The 17626-nt window shown below is 43.5% G+C and overlaps 1 protein-coding gene across 1 annotated transcript in view; it reads right to left on the minus strand.

Moving 5' to 3' along the window:
* The window catches only part of LOC112074207 (ventricular zone-expressed PH domain-containing protein), a 24336-nt gene extending 13044 nt beyond the window's left edge, over positions 1 to 11292 (minus strand). The window contains exons 1-2 of the mRNA XM_070440426.1: positions 10977 to 11292; positions 10090 to 10305 (exon numbers count right to left, since the gene is read on the minus strand). Of these exons, the coding sequence (XP_070296527.1) occupies positions 10090 to 10305; positions 10977 to 11114 (354 nt within the window). The 5' untranslated portion in view covers positions 11115 to 11292. The remainder of the gene's footprint in view (positions 1 to 10089; positions 10306 to 10976) is intronic.
* Positions 11293 to 17626: the final 6334 nt, after the last annotated feature.

Below are 17626 nucleotides of genomic sequence, written 5' to 3' on the forward strand. Positions count from 1 at the left end.
GGTCAGAGGTGCAGGTAGCCTAGTGGTTAGAGTGTAGAGGAGGCAGGTAGCCTAGTGCAGAGTGTAAGAGTGGCAGGTAGTCTAGTGTGCAGAGTGTAGAGGTGGCAGTAGCCTAGTGGTTAGATGTAGAGGTGCAGGTAGCCTAGTGGTCAGAGTGTAGTAGGAGGCAGTAGCCTAGTGGTTAGAGTTAGAGGAGGCAGGTAGCCTAGTGGTTAATTGTAGAGGTGGCAGGTAGCCTAGTGGGTTAGAGTGTAGAGGAGCGGTAGCCTAGTGGTTAGAGTGTAGAGGAGGCAGGTAGGCTAGTGGTTAGAGTGTAGAGGTGGCAGGCAGCCTAGTAGTTAGAGCATTGGCCAGTAATCAAAAGGTTGCTAGATCAAATCCCTGAACTAACAAGGTAAAAATCTGTTGTACCCTGAACAAGGCAGTTAACCCACTGCTTCTAGGCCGTCATTGTAAATAAGAATTTGTTCTAACCAGACATTGGTGCTCACTAATGAAGACTAACCAGACAAGGAGCTCACTAATGAAGACTAACCAGACATGGAGCTCACTAACGAAGACTAACCAGACAAGGAGCTCACTAATGAAGACTAACCAGACATGGAGCTCACTAATGAAGACAACCAGACAAGGAGCTCACAATGAAGACAACCAGACAAGGAGCTCACTAATGAAGACTAACCAGACAAGGAGCTCACTAATGAAGACTAACCAGACATGGAGACTGTGAGAAGTGTGTGTGTGTGTGTGTTGGGTGTGTGTGTGTGTGTGTGTGTGTGTTGTTGTTGGGTGTGGTGTGTGTGTGTGTGTGTGTGGTGTGTGGGTTGTGTGTGTGTGTGTGTTGTTGTGTGTGTGTGTGTGTGTGTGTGTGTTGGTGTGAGACATTGCCTCCTATGCAAGTCTCATTAGGTTGGTATTAGGTCTGATTTATACAGCAGGAGCCATTTCCTTAATCTGTAAGCCTGGAGGGGGACTACAACATACAGGCTAGTGGGATGTCCACACAAGTATGTCCCTACTGCCATAATAACACATGCACAGTATTTTATTTTATTTATTTCACCTTTATTTAACCAGGTAGGCTAGTTGAGAACAAGTTCTCATTTGCAACTGCGACCTGGCCAAGATAAAACACAGCAATTCGACATATACAACAACACAGAGTTACACATGGAATAAACAAAACATACATCAATAATACAGTAGAATATAAGTCTATATACAATGTGAGCAAATGAGGTGAGTATGTCCCTACTGCCATTATAACACATACACAGTATGTCCCTACTGCCATAATAACACATACACAGTATGTCCCTACTGCCATAATAACACATGCACAGTATGTCCCTACTGCCATTAAACACATACACAGTATTGTCCCTACTGCCATAATAACACATACACAGTATGTCCCTACTGCCATAATTACACAATCACAGTATGTCCCTACGCCATTATAACACATACACAGTATGTTCCTACTGCCATAATAACACATATCAGTATGTCCCTACTGCCATAATAACACATACACAGTATGTCCTACTCCAAAAAACATGCACAGTATGCCCTACTGCCATAATACAATACACAGTATGTCCCTACTGCCATATAAACACATGTCCCTACTGCCATAATAAGACATACACAGTATGTCCCTACTGCCAAAATAACACATGCACAGTATGTCCCTACTGCCATAATAAGACATACACAGTATGTCCCTACTGCCATAAAACACATGCACAGTATGTCCCTACTGCCATAATACACATACACAGTAGTCCCTACTGCCATAATAACACATGCACAGCAATGTCCCTACTGCCATAATAACACATACACAGTATGTCCATACTGCCATAATAACACATACACAGTATGTCCCTACTGCCATAATAAGACATACACAATGTCCCTACTGCCATAATAACACATGTCCCTACTGCCATAATAAGACATACACAGTATGTCCCTACTGCCAAATAACACATACCTGGACATGTACAGTATGTTATTGTACTATATGTAGCATGATTGTAGATTGTATACAATATGGATATGTATCTGTACAAGCATCTTCTAATGCATGTATAGTAGACACTTGAAGTCGGAAGTTTACATACACCTTAGCCAAATACATATTAAACTCAGTTTTTCACAACTCCTGACATTTAATCCTAGTAAAAATTCCCTGCCTAGGTCAGCTAGGATACCACTTTATTTAAGAATGTGAAATGTCAGAATTATAGTAGAGAGAATGATTTATTTCAGCTTTTATTTATTTAATCACATCCCCAGTGGTCAGAAGTTTACATACACTCAATTAGTATTTGGTAGCATTGCCTTTAAACTGTTTAACTTGTGTCAAACGTTTCGGGGAGCCTTCCACAAGCTTCCCACAATAAGTGGGGTGAATTTTGGCCCATTCCTCCTGACAGAGCTGATGTAAGTGAGACATGTTTGTAGGCCTCCTTGCTCGCACACACTTTTTCAGTTCTGCCCACAATTTTTTTGGTAGGTATTGAGGTCAGGGCTTTGTATGGCCACTCCAATACCTGACTTTGTTGTCCTTAAGCCATTTTGTCACAACTTTGGAAGTATGCTTGGGGTCATTGTCCATTTGGAAGACCCATTTGTGAGTAAGCTTTAGCTTCCTGACTGATGTCTTGAGATGTTGCTTCAATATATCCACATAATTGTCCTTCCACATGATGCCATCTAGTTTGTGAAGTGCACCAGTCCCTTCTGCAGCAAAGCAACCCCACAACATGATGCTGCCACCCCCGTGTTTCATAGTTGGGATGTTGTTCTTCGGGTTGCAAGCCTCCACCTTTTTCCTCCAAACATAACGATGGTCATTATAGCCAAACAGTTCCATTTTTGTTTCATCAGACCAGAGACATTCTCCAAAAAGTACGATCTTTGTCCCCATGTGCAGTTGCAACCCGTAGTCTGGCTTTTTTAAGGCGGTTTTGGAGCAGTGGCTTCTTCCTTGCTGAGCGGCCTTTCAGGTTATGTCGATATAGGACTCGTTTCCTGTGGATATAGATACTTTTGTACCTGTTTCCTCCAGCATCTTCACAAGGTATTTTGCTGTTGTTCTGGGATTTATTTGCACTTTCGCACCAAAGTACATTCATCTCTAGGAGACAGAACGTGTCTCCTTCCTGAGCGGTATGACGGCTGCATGGTCCCATGGTGTTTATACTTGCGTACTACCGTTTGTACAGATGAACGTGGTACCTTCAGGCGTTTGAAATTGCTCCCAAGGATGAACCAGACATTTTTTTTTCTGAGGTCTTGGCTGATCTTTTTGATTTCCCATGATGTCAAGCAAAGAGGGCACTGTTTGAAGGTAGGCCTTGAAATACATCCACAGGTAACCTCCAATTGACTCAAATTATGTCAATTAGCCTATCAGAAGCTTCTAAAACCATGACATCATTCTCTGGAATTTTCCAAGCTGTTAAAGCACAGTCAACTTAGTGTATGTAAACTTCTGACCACTGGAATTGTGATACAGTGAATTATAAGTGAAATAATCTGTCTGTAAACAATTGTTGGAAAAATTACTTGTGTCATGCACAAGTAGATGTCCTACCCGACTTGCCAAAACTATAGTTTGTTAACAAGAAATGTGTCAAGTGGTTGAAAAACGAGTCTTAATGACTCCAGGCTAAGTGTATGTAAACGTCCGACTTCAACTGTATGTACAGATGAGCAGACAGGTATGATGTAGTTCTGCTGCCTGTGTGCCTATAGCCTATGCCTGCTCTGTGTAGGGGTAGCAGGTAGCCTAGCGGGTAAGAGTGTTGGGCCAGTAACCGAAATGTCGCTGGTTCGCATTCCCGAGCCGACTAGGTATAAGAACTGTCTTTGCCCTTAACTCTAGTTGCTCAGGATAAGAGTGTCTGCTAAATGAATAAAACATTTGTTTTTTATTGTAAATCTTATGACATGTGACGGTAGGCCTGTTTATACAGTCATATCTAAGGTATGTGAGGTTACACACTTTAGTGTTATGCTTCCGTCAGATACTTGATGTGGAAGTATAGAATTCCATGTAGTCATGGCTCTATGTAGTACTGTGCACCTCCCATAGTCTGTTCTGGACTTGGGGACTGTGAAGAGACCTCTGGTGGCATGTCTTGTGGGGTATGCATGGGTGTCTGAGCTGTCTGTTTAAACAGACAGCTCAGTGCTTTCAACATGTCAATACCTCTCACAAATACAAGTAGTGATGAAGTCAATCTCTCCTCCACTTTGAGTCAGGAGAGATTGGAATGCATATTATTAATGTTTGCATCTCTGTGTACATCCAAGGGTCAGCCGTGCTACCCTGTTCTGAGCCACTTGCAATTTTCCTAAGTCCGTCTTTGTGGCACCTGACTACACGACCAACAGCTGTCCAGGTGCGACAAAACTAGAGCCTGTAGGACCTGCCTTGTTGATAGTGTTGTTAAGAAGGTAGAAACTAGAGCCTGTAGGACCTGCCTTGTTGATAGTGTTGTTAAGAAGGTAGAAACTAGAGCCTGTGGGACCCGCCTTGTTGATAGTGTTGTTAAGAAGGTAGAAACTAGAGCCTGTAGGACCTGCCTTGTTGATAGTGTTGTTAAGAAGGTAGAAACTAGGGCCTGTAGGACCTGCCTTGTTGATAGTGTTGCTAAGAAGGTAGAGCAGCGCTTTATTATGGACAGACTTCTCCCCATCTTAGCTACTGTTGTTTTTACCATGCCAGTTTACAATCCAGGGTTAGTCCAAGCAGTTTTGTCACCTTAACTTGCTCAATTTCCACATTATTTATTACAATATTTAGTAGAGGTTTAGGGTTTAGTAAATGATTAGTCCCCAAAAAATATTTAGGACTAACTTATTCCTTGCCACCCATTCTGACACTAACTGCAGCTCTTTGTTAAGTGTTGCAGTCATTTCAGTCGCTGTGGTAGCTGACGTGTATAGTGTTGAGTCATCCACTTACATAGACACACAGGCTTTACTCAAAGCCAGTAGCATGTCGTTAGTATAGATTGAAAAATGTAAGCGGCATAGACAGCTGCCCTGGGGAATTCCTGATTCTACCTGGATTATGTTGGAGAGGCTTCCATAAAGAACACCCTCTGTGTTCTGTTAGACAGGTAAATCTTTATCCACATTATAGCAGGGGGTGTAAAGCCATAACACACATGTTTTTCCAGCAGCAGACTACGATCGATAATGTCAAAAGCCGCACTGAAGTCTAACAAAACAGCCCCCACAATAATTGTATCATAAATTTCTCTCACCCAATCATCAGTCATTTGTGTAAGTGCTGTGCTTGTTGAATGTCCTTCCCTATAAGCGTGCTGAAAGTCTGTTGTCTATTTGTTTACTGTAAAAAAGCATTGTATCTGGGAAAACACCATTTTATTTATTTTATTAAGGGTTGGTAACAGGCTGATTGGTCGGCTGTTTGAGCCAGGAAAATGGGCTTTACTATTCTTAGGTAGCGGAATTACTTATGCTTCCCTCCAGGCCTGAGGGCACACACTTTCTAGTAGGCTTAAATTGAAGATATGGCAAATAGGAGAGGCAATATCATCCGCTATTGGCTTAATGTCTAAGGTAATGTACTGAATGCCTCTGTACAAGCGTGTGTCTGTGCAGAAGTGTTAGCGTGTACTGTAGATAGATGCAGGTGTATATTGACTGGTAACACAGGCCTAAAATTACCTGTATCAAAACAAGGGTGTCTGATGATGTCATTTCCTCTTTGTTTCGAACCTGGAGTTTCATGGAGTTTGAAAATATATCAGCTTGAAATGTGTCGGATTATATGTCTGATTCTGATACATAGTGGCACTGTTCTACACAATGAATCCAGGTGCATGGATACATCCTGGCACATATGACATATTGTGACCGACAGTTTACAGAAGTGTCAGTATTCCCTCTAAGTAACGTCAACGGTTATTGGTAAGATGGGGCGGAGGCTCTGCCGGAGGGTAAATCCAATGAAATAAAATAACATTTCTAACGGGTCAACATTGATGCTGATATTTTTCTGGCGCAGTCTATAAAAAAAAGCTTCACAAGTTATGACTTCATTTAAACGAGAAGACTTTAATGGCCCCAACAAAGTCAACGAAGGAATTCAATAAAGAGCTGAGGTAAGAGAACAATTCATACACTTGGTCCAATGTCTGAACATCTAAAGTTTGTTGTAAATTTAAATTCTTTGCTATCCAGCTGAATGAACAGCTAGTTAGCGCCCTTAGCTACCGATTTAATTAGCTAACATCAGCTAACTAGCAGGGATGAATACAGATATTTAACCTAAACTCACGTAAACTCGTACATCGCCTTGGTCCGTACGATTTAATTAGCTAACATCAGCTAACTAGCAGGGATGAATACAGATATTTAACCTAAACTCACGTAAACTCGTACATCGTCTTGGTCCGTACGATTTAATTAGCTAACATCAGCTAACTAGCAGGGATGAATACAGATATTTAACCTAAACTCACGTAAACTCGTACATCGTCTTGGTCCGTACGATTTAATTAGCTAACATCAGCTAACTAGCAGGGATGAATACAGATATTTAACCTAAACTCACGTAAACTCGTACATCGTCTTGGTCCGTACAATTGCCCTTATTTTAGCGCCCCAAAAACGTAATACTTCCAGATCAACTGTAATGTCAATACCACTGTAAAGCACAAATTCTCCCCTTTCCAACAGAATCAATTACATGACCTAAACGCTGCCCGTTCCTGCATAATTCAGGCAGGCAATGAGCCCCGTCGGGTCTTTTTAAAAATGGCGGGTGGGGAAGCGAAACTAATGCGTGATAGTGAGAAGGAGAGGATGTTGTGTGGGAAAATTGCTTTTTTTCACTCGATCTGTCCAACTTATCACCTTATCGCCTCTAAAATGTAAATAAAACACTATAAAGAGTTGATATAATGTGTCATTACATACCTATTTGAAGGTTTGTGTCGAATTTGAATCGGGTTTTTAGGCCGGTGCTAAAGTGATCTTAGAAGTAAACAGCGGCTTTGAGAATGATGATCGCATGCAATGATGACGCAAAAAATGACTAGGTATCCCCCCCTTACCCCCGTCACTGTCCATTTCTTGTTTTTAAATGATGAGAGAAGTGCTACACCTGGTGGAGAGAGATTGTAAGACAGAAATAGTTGCTTTATGCGTGCTGTACGTTACGACATGACACGTCACGATGTAACGGAGGGTCDGTTTWTTCAACTTTTCTCCAATACTATAGAGCCATDACCATGTCGATCAARGRTTGAATAGAAACCTAGTTCACACCCCAGATTTTGAAGTCAACACAGTCGCTACAGTCCCATTCGTTTTCTTTGTAGCCTCGTTTGAATGTTGCGGTTGCGCACATTTGTACGGAATGGGGTGAGTTTACGTTAGCTAGTTTGTCTGTAGCAGGGGTTTAGGGTTGTTGTTAGCTAGCTAGTTAACGTTAGCTAGCTGGCTAGTGTTTATTTGGCAGCTCCATTTATTGAGGAAGCTAGCTAGCTAGCTGGCTGACAAGTAAGCTAGTAGCTAACAACTCTAGCTAGCTAGCTACAGCTCCTCGCCACAGATAGGTTTAGTTATAAAATGATTTGTCCTCTCTGCTAGTGGTGGCTTGTTCTCTGTTGTCTAACTAGCTAGCTAGCTAACTGGCTGGCTAACGTTCATTAGGCAGCTGTATCGTAGCTAGCCAGGAGTAGGCAAGCCCATGCCGAAGCCACTAACGTTAACTTTACCAGCAGAGAGGAGCCCTTACTTCTTCAGCCAACTGTGGTTGCTAGCTAACTACCTAGTTACATGAATGACATTTCTCTACTCCATTTATTTGACACAGGGCTCCTGTCTTTTGAACCAGTGTAACAGCGTTCACCAAAATGTATTTTATACATTGCTAACTACTGAATTTATGTTTCGCTTCATGTTTAGTTCATTGCCTCCTGTTGACCTTGATTAACATGAATGTGTGTTTAGTGACATATTGCACCACCCTGGCTTTAGCCATTCAATTGTTGCATTTTCTCCTCAGACCGTTTTATGTTGCTGGAGAGAATGTGAGGAGTGAGAGAGTCCTTCACGTCAACTACAACTTCTGCTATGTTATATGCTTGTCATTACCCACAGAATAAAACAAATTGAATAAACTAGATCATCACGTGCTTGCTGTCCTGTTGCCTTCAGAAGGAGTACTAGGCAGTTACACCCGCAAATGGACACACAATGGAGGAAACAGTGGGTTAAGTTACATTATAATGTTTTGTCTCTCATTCCTTGACTGTCTCCTCGCGTCTCCTCGCGTCTCCTCGCGTCTCCTCGCGTCTCCTCGCGTCTCCTCGTGTCTCCTTGTGTCTCCTCGCGTCTCCTCGTGTCTCACATTCCCTTTATTTTGCTCAGTTACGTAAGGTAAGTTAAGTTATTCAACTGATAGCATTGACTAAGCACAAAGGGGTTGGGTAAGTTTATTTACATGAACTTGTAATGTGTACTTTTTTGTTGAAAAAATGGTCAGATTTAGATAAATGGCAGTTACACAGTGTTTATAAATGTGTTTTCATCAGGTGTACGATGTGTCAACGCATCATGAGGGGATATTTGATTCGATTTTATCCGTCTGCTGGCTTTGAAGTGAAGGGGAGGATCAGGCTCATGGGAGTGTTTCCTATCTCTACTGCTTTATATCAAGAAGTCTTTGAATTTTCTGCCATTTTGTTTTATTCTCTATCCACACTTACTCTGCAGCAATAACTAGCTAGGGAACTAGTTAGGGGAGAGGGGGGGGCTAGCTAGGAGAGAGAGAGAACAGACACAGAGAGCATGGGCTCTTAAGTTCTTCTGCAAAAAGATAGAATTTAGAGTTGGATAAATGTAGATATACTTTTTTTTAAATTCGCAAGGACTTATACAGGATACTACCCTCCATATCAAAACCTTCATTCCAAATCACAATTCTCTACTGCTTCATTTCAAAAAGTGCATTTTCTACCATATTGTTTTATTCTCTATCCACACTTACACTGCAGCAATATATTGTAAGTTAAAGACTAAACCAAGGTTCTCTGAGCTCTGGCTCTGGTCCAAAAGCCTGCTACTGTGTGCAGGCTTTTGCTCCGGCCCATCACTAACACACATCAAAAGAGCGATGGTCTTATTAAGGCTGACGACCAGAAGCTGAGAAAGACAACAGTGTGTCTGAAGATCAACCCGGCCTGGAAGACTCCATATCTTGTCGTTACTAAGGATTAAAACTGAACTGTTGTTTGACTGCTTGAGATAGACCAGAGTTTGTGTATTTCCCATTTAAAAGTTAACACTATATTGCCCTTTCTAGAGCGTTCGACGAAGAAATTAGGTATTTCAATTTTATTTAAATGAAGTTTTTATTTTATTTTATTTAGGCTAAACTTTTTACCTTTATTTGGAATGTTGGAAGTATAGAACTGTGTTTTATAAAACAGGTTTGTGTAGTTTTTGCTGTTGTAAATAAATGCAATATTAGTCAACATAATACAATTGTTGGCTTTAAATGTATATTTGTAGTGTCAACTGCATCAAGTACAGTAGGCCTACGACTTAAATGTTATAATTTGATTGACAGACTTGATATGACGTATGGACCTTTTAAAAGAGCACATTGTGAATCCACAAGTTCTGACCGTATATGATTCTGCTCAACATGTAGTTGATGCTTTTTTTTTCAGTTCTGTTTTTAAGTTTAATTAATCAAACTCTGAAGGTTCTACTGTAGCCTACTGTTACATTTTGTAAAAGAGTGTGGAACAAACGCTGCTTTCATGGTGACGGCGATGAGCACCCTTCATTTAAAGATAAACTATAAATGTATAATACAATGATTCAATACGGGATCAAATGCTTACTTTGAAATGTTAGGATGTGTCAACAAAAACAAATATGAAACGGCGAGTGATGGGCTGTTGGGTCGAAGCATTTGACACAGCATTTATCCCAGATGTGTCTGAATGTGTGTGTGTGTGTGTGTGTGTGTGTGTGTGTGTGTGTGTGTGTGTGTGTTGTGTAGTGTAGTGTAGTGTAGTGTACCTGCAGTATACAGCTGGTGATGTCGGAGGCTATCTTGGCATGGGGTGTGTCTTCGTCTTTACCCTGGGGGGTGAGGTTGTGTTCCAGACAGGACTCCCACAGACCCACTAGTGCCCCCCCATGGCGCTCGATGGACCGAGTCTCCCTGATCGCCGTGGTGATGCGCGTGATGCAGATCTCCACCACCGCCTGGTCATTGTCATTGGTCAGGTAGTCCTGCAGCCAGCCAGTCAGAGGGGAAATGAGTCCGGAACAGCCAATCAGGATCAAGGAACAATGAGAAAAGAGCATGTTTGTTTTTAATATGGTTTCAAATGCAGTCTGTCTAACACAGATCCAAGTCTCAGGGCTGCAACAGCTTTGGCTCTTAGTTTTCCCTTGACACTCAAAGGAAAAAAACTCTTCACTTTTTCCATGTTGAGGTGGAAATGCTCAGATATTCAAACTCTTACCCCATCAGTGTCTCAATAAGCAGCTGGGTTACATCCAGCCGCAGACTCTTTCATTCTTTACTTAAATGATGACTGAGAGACTGACTGTGTTGGATGAGAAATGAGGACATGTGGGCTCTGGAGGGGTAGGCATCATATCAGATCTGTTTCCAGGAAACAGTCCCAAGAGACACACCTGCCATAAGCATTGTGTGTGTGTGTGTGTGTGTGTGTGTGTGTGTGTGTGCGTGCGTGCGTGCGTGCGTGCGTGCGTGCGTGCGTGCGTGCGTGCGTGCGTGCGTGCGTGCGTGCGTGCGTGCGTGCGTGCGTGCGTGTGTGTGTGTGTGTGTGTGTACATAGGCAACTTACAAGAGAGCAATAGATACCTTTGACCTCCTCTAGTACGTCAAAGAGACCGTCATGTGTGTGAATGGATGGGTATGTAGGGGTACTCACAGGAGAGCAGGAGATAGCCTTGATTTCCTCCAGGGCCTGTGAGAGACAGTCCTCTATCTCAGAGTCTTCCAGGGAGAAGAGGTCTCCAGCCCGGGACAGGTCTCTCTGGCCCAGTACCAGGCCAAACAGCTGGTGCATGGTGTCTCTGCTTCACTCTGGCCTGCTTCGGGCCCACTTCAGCCTGGTCTGGTCCACGTCAGGCCTGCTTAGGCCCGGTTTGACCCACACTCACTCTGGGCCAACCTGGGACCAGAAGTTGCTATGGAGACAGGGCATAGTCCCTGAAGGTGGTGGGGTGATGACCTCATACACATCAGACCCCTGAGAAAGAAAGACAAAAATGGAGACAAATTTAACCCCAATAACTACCGGGGGATATGCCTCAACAGCAACCTTGGGAAAATCCTCTGCATTATCATTAACAGCAGACTCGTACATTTCCTCAGTGATAACAATGTCCTGAGCAAATGTCAAATCGGCTTTTTACCAAATTACCGTACGACAGACCACATTTTCCCCCTGCACACCCTAATTGACAAACAAACAAACCAAAAACAAAGGCAAAGTCTTCTCATGCTTTGTTGATTTCAAAAAAGCTTTTGACACAATTTGGCATGAGGGTCTGTCTCTCCATGATGGAAAGTGGAGTTGGTTGAAAAACATACGACTTTATAAAATCCATGTACACCAACAACAAGTGTGTAGTTAAAATTGGCAAAAAACACATACATCTCACCCTACTAGAAACTGAAGTCAAATATTTACTATTTCTGATGATCTGGTGCTTCTGTCACCAACCAAAGAGGCCCTACAGTAGCACCTATATCTTCTGCACAGATTCTATCAGACCTGGGCCCTGACAGTAAATCTCAGTAAGACAAAAATAATGGTGTTCCAAAAACAGTCCAGTTGCCAGGACCACAAATACAAATTCCATCTAGACACTGTTGCACAAGAGAACACAAAAAAACGATACATAACTTGGCCTAAACATCAGCGCCACAGGTAACTTCCACAAAGCTGTGAACGATCTGAGAGACTAGGCAAGAAGGGCATTCTATGCCATCAAAAGGAACATAAAATTCAACATACCAATTAGGATCTGGCAAAAAATACTTGAATCAGTTATAGAACTCATTGCCCTTTATGGTTGTGAGGTCTGGGGTCCGCTCACCAATCAAGAATTCATAAAATGGAACAAACACCAAATTGAGACTCTGCATGCAGAATTCTGCAAAAGTATCCTCCGTGTACAACGTAGAACACCAAATAATGCATGCAGAATCGAATGAGGCCGATACCCGCTAATTATCAATATCCAGAAAAGAGACGTTAAATTCTACAACCACCTAAAAGAAGGCAATTCCCAAACCTTCCATAACAAAGCCATCACCTACAGAGAGATGAACCTGGAGAAGAGTCCCCTAAGCAAGCTGGCCCTGGGGCTCTGTTCACAAACACAAACACACCCCACAGAGCCCCAGGACAGCAACACAATTAGACCCAACCAAATACTGAGAAAACAAAAAGATAATTACTTGACACATTGGAAAGAATTAACAAAAAAACTGAGCAAACTAGAATGCTATTTGGCCCTAAACAGAGAGTACAGTGGCAGAATACCTGACCACTGTGACTGACCCAAACTTAAGGAAAGCTTTGACTATATACAGACTCAGTGAGCATAGACTTGATATTGAGAAAGGCCGCTGTAGGCAGACCTGGCTCTCAAGAGAAGACAGGCTATGTGCACACTGCCCACAAAATGAGGTGGAAACTGAGCTGCACTTCCTAACCTCCTGCCAAATGTATGACCATATTAGAGATACATATTTCCCTCAGATTACACAGACCCACAAAGAATGTGAAAAACAAACTTTTGATAAACTCCCATGTCTACTGGGTAAAATACCACAGTGTGCAATCACAGCAGCAAGATGTGTGACCTGTTGCCAAAAGAAAAGGACAACCAGTGAAAAACAAACACCATTGTAAATATAACCCATATTTATGTTTATTTATTTTCCCTTTTGTACTTTAACTATTTTCACATAATATGGCATTTGAAATGTCTTTATTATTTTGGAACTTTTGTGAGTGTAGTGTTTCCTGTTAATTTCTTAATGTTTATAATTTGTTTTATCTATTTGACTTGCTTTGGAAATGTAAACATACAGTATGTTTCCCATGCCGATAAAGCCCCAGAGAGAGGAGAGGAAGAGGAAGGAGAGGAGAGGAGAGGAGAGGAGAAGAGGAGAGGAGAGAGAGAGAGGAGAGAGAGGAGAGGGAAGGGAGGAGGAGGAGAAGAGAGGAGAGGAGAGGAGGAGAGGAGGAGAGGAGAGGAGAGGAGAGGGAGGGAGGGGAGGGAGGGGGGAAGAGAGAGGAGAGAGAGGGGAGGGAGGGAGGGGGAGGGAGGGGGGAGGGAGGAGAGGAGAGGAGAGAGAGGAGAGAGAGGAGAGGAGAGGAGAGAGGAGAGGAGAGGAGAGGAAGAGAGGAGAGAGAGGGAGGAGGGGAGGGAGGGAGGGAGGGGAGGGAGGAGAGGAGAGGAGAGGAGAGGAAGGGAGGGGAGAGGGGAAGAGGGAGAGGGGAGGGATGAGGGAGGAGGGAGGGAGGAGAGGAAGAGAGGAGGGAGAGAGAGAGGAGAGGAAGGAGAGGGAAGAGAGGAAGGAGAGGAGAGGGAGGGGAGGGGAGGGAGGGAGGGAGGGAGGGAGGAGAGGAGAGGAGAGGAGAGGAGAGGAGAGAGGAGAGGAGAGGAGAGGAGAGGAGAGGAAGGAGAGAGGAGAGGAGAGGAGAGGAAGGAGAGGAGAGGAGAGGAAAGGAAAGGAGAGGAGAGGAGAGGGAATGAGTTTTTAGAGTTCTGCATCTTACTGTTTAAAATACAGTGTTGGGAGAAACATCACTCTAGTGTACTGTGTTATCCTCTTCTCACATCTCTCCTCTGTAGTTCTACAGGGTAGTTAATGAAGTTACACTCATCACAAATTAACTTCCCACTACACTAATAACTGTGACACATTAAGGATACTCCACTCACAGCTGTACACTGCTGGCCAAGGACCAAACACCACCACATATCAGCAAAACAGAGGAGGACGGCTGCAGAATGAATGTGGGGAGACGTCCCAGACCTGTGAGATTCTCATTTAAAACATCAACCATTTTACCCCCTACCTGGGCTCCTCCGGCCCTTTCTGGGAAATATTAAACACTAAGCAGAGGAGCACAAGCGGTTGGAGAGTGTGGGGTATCATTACTCAGCTGTATCTGGTACACAAAGGGTCAGGGACGATGGAGTTACTGATTATTCAGACTGTGCTTAAATAGAGTGACGGGACACGAGCAACACCACGCCAACAAAATAATATAAATTAGTTTTTTGGTACAGAATTCACGAATCCCTATTGAGTGACTTAACACGTAGTAAAGGGGGAGGAGGACTACGAGTCTCACCATCAAAATGCCAATTCCCTGCCCACAGAGTCCATGGCAACACAGCGCCGGGTGATACCGGAGCCGGAATTCTCATGGTCTATGCCAGGTTCTGTATCCAAAAACACCCAAACACCATCAATACAGAGGGAGGGTGTTGCTTTATCTCAAACGCATGGACAGGTAAGGAATGGGCTGGATGACATAGATATTTCACCTGTAGACACTAACACCCACTAGGACTACCATTAATCAAAGTGTAATTTATCACAGCAATTAGAACTAGAGTGATGTGGAGGTTATAGAGGGAGAGAAGAAGACTGGAGAGAGAGCGGAGAGAAGAGAAGAAGGAAGAGTGGAGACGCACGATGAGAAAGAGCGGGAGAGAGAAGAGTGGAGAAGAGAGAGAGATGGATGAGAGAGAGAATCTCAAGAGGAAGAGAGAGGAGAGAGAGAGAGAATTTAACAAAAAAAACAGAGCAAACTAGGAATGCCTATTTGGCCCTAAACAGAGGTTACACAGTGGCAGAATACCTGACCACTGTGACGTGACCCAAATTAAGGAAAGATTTGATATGTACAGACTCAAGCTGACCATTGCATATTGATGAGGCCCGAAGCAGACCGGGCTCTCAAGAGAAGACAAGCTATGTGAACACTGCCCACAAAATGAGTGGAAACCGCTGACTGCACTTCCTAACTCCTGCAAAGTTGACATTTAAGATTCCCTCAGATTAACAGAACCCACAAGAATGTGAAAACAATGCAAATTTTGATAACTCTCATACTCTACATGGGTGAAATACCCACCAATGGCCCATCACAACACGTACATCGCCATAATATGACAATTTAATGTCTCTATTCCTTTGAAACTTCTGTGAATGTAATGACTACTGTCATTTTTGATTTGTTATATCTATTCACTTTGTTGGCAATCTAAACATTACGATGTCCCATTGCCAATAAATTATTGAATGAAAATTGAGAAGACATTACAAACCAGACAGAGACAGAGAGACGAAGAACGAGACAACGAGATGACCCAGAAATAGACAGAAGACAGAGGGAAAGGGAGAGACAAATAGACAGCAGAACAGGGAAAGAAGAGACAGAGACATTAAAAACGAGAAAGAGAGAGACAGAGAGACAGAGGAAAGGAGAGAGACAGAAATAACAGAGAGACAGGGAAGAGAGAGACAGAGGACATAAAGAGAGAAAGCAGGAAAGAGAGAGAAAGAGAAAGAGAGTGACAGAAATAGACAAGACAGGGAAGAGAAGACAGAGACTAAAGAGAAAAGAGAAGAAAGAGAACGATGTAGTGACAGAAATAGACAGAGAGACAGGGAAGAGAAGAAGAGGACATAAAGAGAGAAAGAAGAAAGAGAAGAGAGTACGAATAGACAGAGAGAACAGGAAAGAGAGAGACAGAGGACATAAAGATGAGAGAGAAAGAGGTGGAGCATTCAGTGTCCTGAATTCCTGGAGTACCTGCAGACCCCCTCACACACTGAAGCTTCCATCTATACCAACCTGAATGCCTTTGTCTGCACTAGGTCCCACAACACACACCACACACACACACACACACACACACCACAACACACACACACACACACACACACCACACACCACCACACACACACCACAACACACACCCACACACACACACACACACACACACACACACTGTAGCAGGTGACTAAATAGTTCTGACAGTCCGGACACACTTCTGCCTCTGATCTCCTAACACACAGTCCCAGACTATTAACACACAGCCCCAGACTAAACACACAGTCCCAACTATAACACACCGGCCCAGTATAACCACCACAGTCCCAGACTATAACACACAGTCCCAGACTATAACACACCAGTCCCAGACTATAAAATCACACAGTCCCAGACGTATCAACACACATCCCAGACTATAACCGACACAAGTCCCAGGACTATAACCACGCACATCCCAGACATAACACACAGCCCCAGACTAAACACACAAGTCCCAACTATAAACACACAGCCCAGACTATAACCACACAGCCCAGACTATAAGCACACAGTCCCACTATAACACACAGCCCCAGACTATAACACACAGTCCCAAGCTATAACACACAGTCCCAGACTATAACACACCATCCCAGACTATAACCACACAGCCCGAGACTATAACACACCAGTCCAGACGTATAACACACAGCCCAGACTATAACACACAGTCCCAGACTATAACACACAGTCCCAATATAACACCAAGCCCCAGACTCATAACACACAACCCAGGACTATACACACACAGCCCCAGGACTAAACACACACCCCAGACTAAACACACAGCCCCAAGACTATAACACACCAGCCCCAGACTAGAACACAAGCCCCAGACTATAACACTCAGCCACAGACTATAACACACAGCTCCAGACTATAACAACAACCCAGACTATTAACACACAGCCCAGACTATAACCACACAGCCCCAGACTATAAAAACAAACAGCCCAGACTATAACACACAGCCGGACTAGAACACACAGCCAGGACGCTATAACACCACAGCCCCAGACTTATAAACGAGCACACCCCAGACTATAACATACAGTCCCAGCAGTATAACACCACCAGCCCAGAGCTATACACACAGCCCAGACTAGACTATAACAAACAGTCCAGACTATAACACACATCCCCCAGCTATAACACACAGCCCCAGACCTATAACCACCACAAGCCCCGACTGATAACACACCAGTCCCAGACTCATAATACACAGCCCCAGACATAATACACAGCCCCAGACTTAGACTATCAACACCACACCCCGACTATAACACACAGCCCCAACTATAACCACACAGCCCCAGACTATAACACACAGCCCCAGACTATAACACAACAGCCCCAACATAGAACACAAAGCCCCAGACTATAATCACTCACCCCAGACTATAACAGACCAAGCCCGACTATAACACACAGCCCCAGACTATAACACACAGCCCCAGACGTAACACACACAGCCCCGACTATAAACCACAGTCCCAGACTATAATACACAGCCCCCAACTATAATACCAGCCCCCAGACTATAAATACACAGCCCCCAGACTAGACTATAACACACAGCCCCAGGACTATAACACACAGCGCCCAACTATAACAACAGCCCCCAGCTATAACATACAGCCCCAGACATAACAATCTTCTCTCTTTTT

This window comes from Salvelinus sp. IW2-2015, unplaced genomic scaffold, assembly GCF_002910315.2.
Source record: "Salvelinus sp. IW2-2015 unplaced genomic scaffold, ASM291031v2 Un_scaffold2535, whole genome shotgun sequence".
Taxonomy (NCBI): Eukaryota; Metazoa; Chordata; class Actinopteri; order Salmoniformes; family Salmonidae; genus Salvelinus; species Salvelinus sp. IW2-2015.